The sequence below is a fragment of the Nematolebias whitei genome, chromosome 3 (genome assembly GCF_014905685.2).
Source record: "Nematolebias whitei isolate Nwh7 chromosome 3, NemWhi1, whole genome shotgun sequence".
In the NCBI taxonomy this organism is placed as follows: domain Eukaryota; kingdom Metazoa; phylum Chordata; class Actinopteri; order Cyprinodontiformes; family Rivulidae; genus Nematolebias; species Nematolebias whitei.
This window is the reverse complement of record NC_056500.1, coordinates 30090347-30091146: the sequence shown is the minus strand read 5'-3', so window position 1 is coordinate 30091146 and position 800 is coordinate 30090347. Positions and strand designations below refer to the sequence as shown.

At 45.1% G+C, this 800-nt stretch overlaps 1 protein-coding gene across 1 annotated transcript in view; it reads left to right on the top strand.

Annotated features, from left to right (window-relative positions):
• The first annotated feature begins 272 nt into the window (after positions 1-272).
• Positions 273-800, top strand: part of cbarpb (CACN subunit beta associated regulatory protein b) — a 62669-nt gene continuing 62141 nt past the window's right edge. The window contains exon 1 of the mRNA XM_037674281.1: positions 273-467. Coding sequence (XP_037530209.1) covers positions 273-467 — 195 coding nt within the window. The remainder of the gene's footprint in view (positions 468-800) is intronic.

Below are 800 nucleotides of genomic sequence, written 5' to 3'. Positions count from 1 at the left end.
AGATCTTCATGTACTTATTACTGGTGATACTTATGTGGACTTTTGATGGTTCAAGCCAGACTCTAACCCTCCCTGCTCCCCCCTGTATGATAACTGATGAAGCTCAGCGTACCTCCTCCCACTGGTGGATGTACCGGATCAGCCTGGACAGCCTCAGAAGGCGCAGCAGACTGAGGATCTTGGTGAAGCGGACAATGCGAAGTGCCCGGGCAGTTTTGTACACCTCGGAATCGATCCCCTTCTCCACAATGAGGAAGATATAATCCACAGGTATGGAGGAGACAAAGTCCACCACAAACCAGCTCTTCAGGTACTTCCTCTTGATCTTCTTGGGGTCGAGGATGATCTCGGTGTTGTCCTCGAACACAATGCCCGTCCTGAAGTTGAGCACCAAGTCCATGAGGAAGAATGTATCGGAAACCACGTTGAAGATGATCCAGGGCGTGGTGGTTTCATCCTTGAAGAAGGTGATGCCAACAGGGATGATGATCAGGTTGCCCACCATGAACATCAGCATGGAAAAGTCCCAATAGAACCTGAATGATGAGCGAACAATAAAAAGTCAAGCGTCAGGGTCAACTCTTAAATATGTGGGGAAATCATCAGATTTCAGCCTCTGTGTGTGAGCTAGATTATCATGTCTGAAATCTGCAGTTTTGATGTCGGGACACACTTTTTGCAGCTGATATCAAATGCTAACAAAGATGCTGATGTTGCTCTGGCAGTATTTATTGTGTTATTTGATTATTTATAAAGAGAACCACTTTCAAAGGGGACTTACTTATATATATATATATATA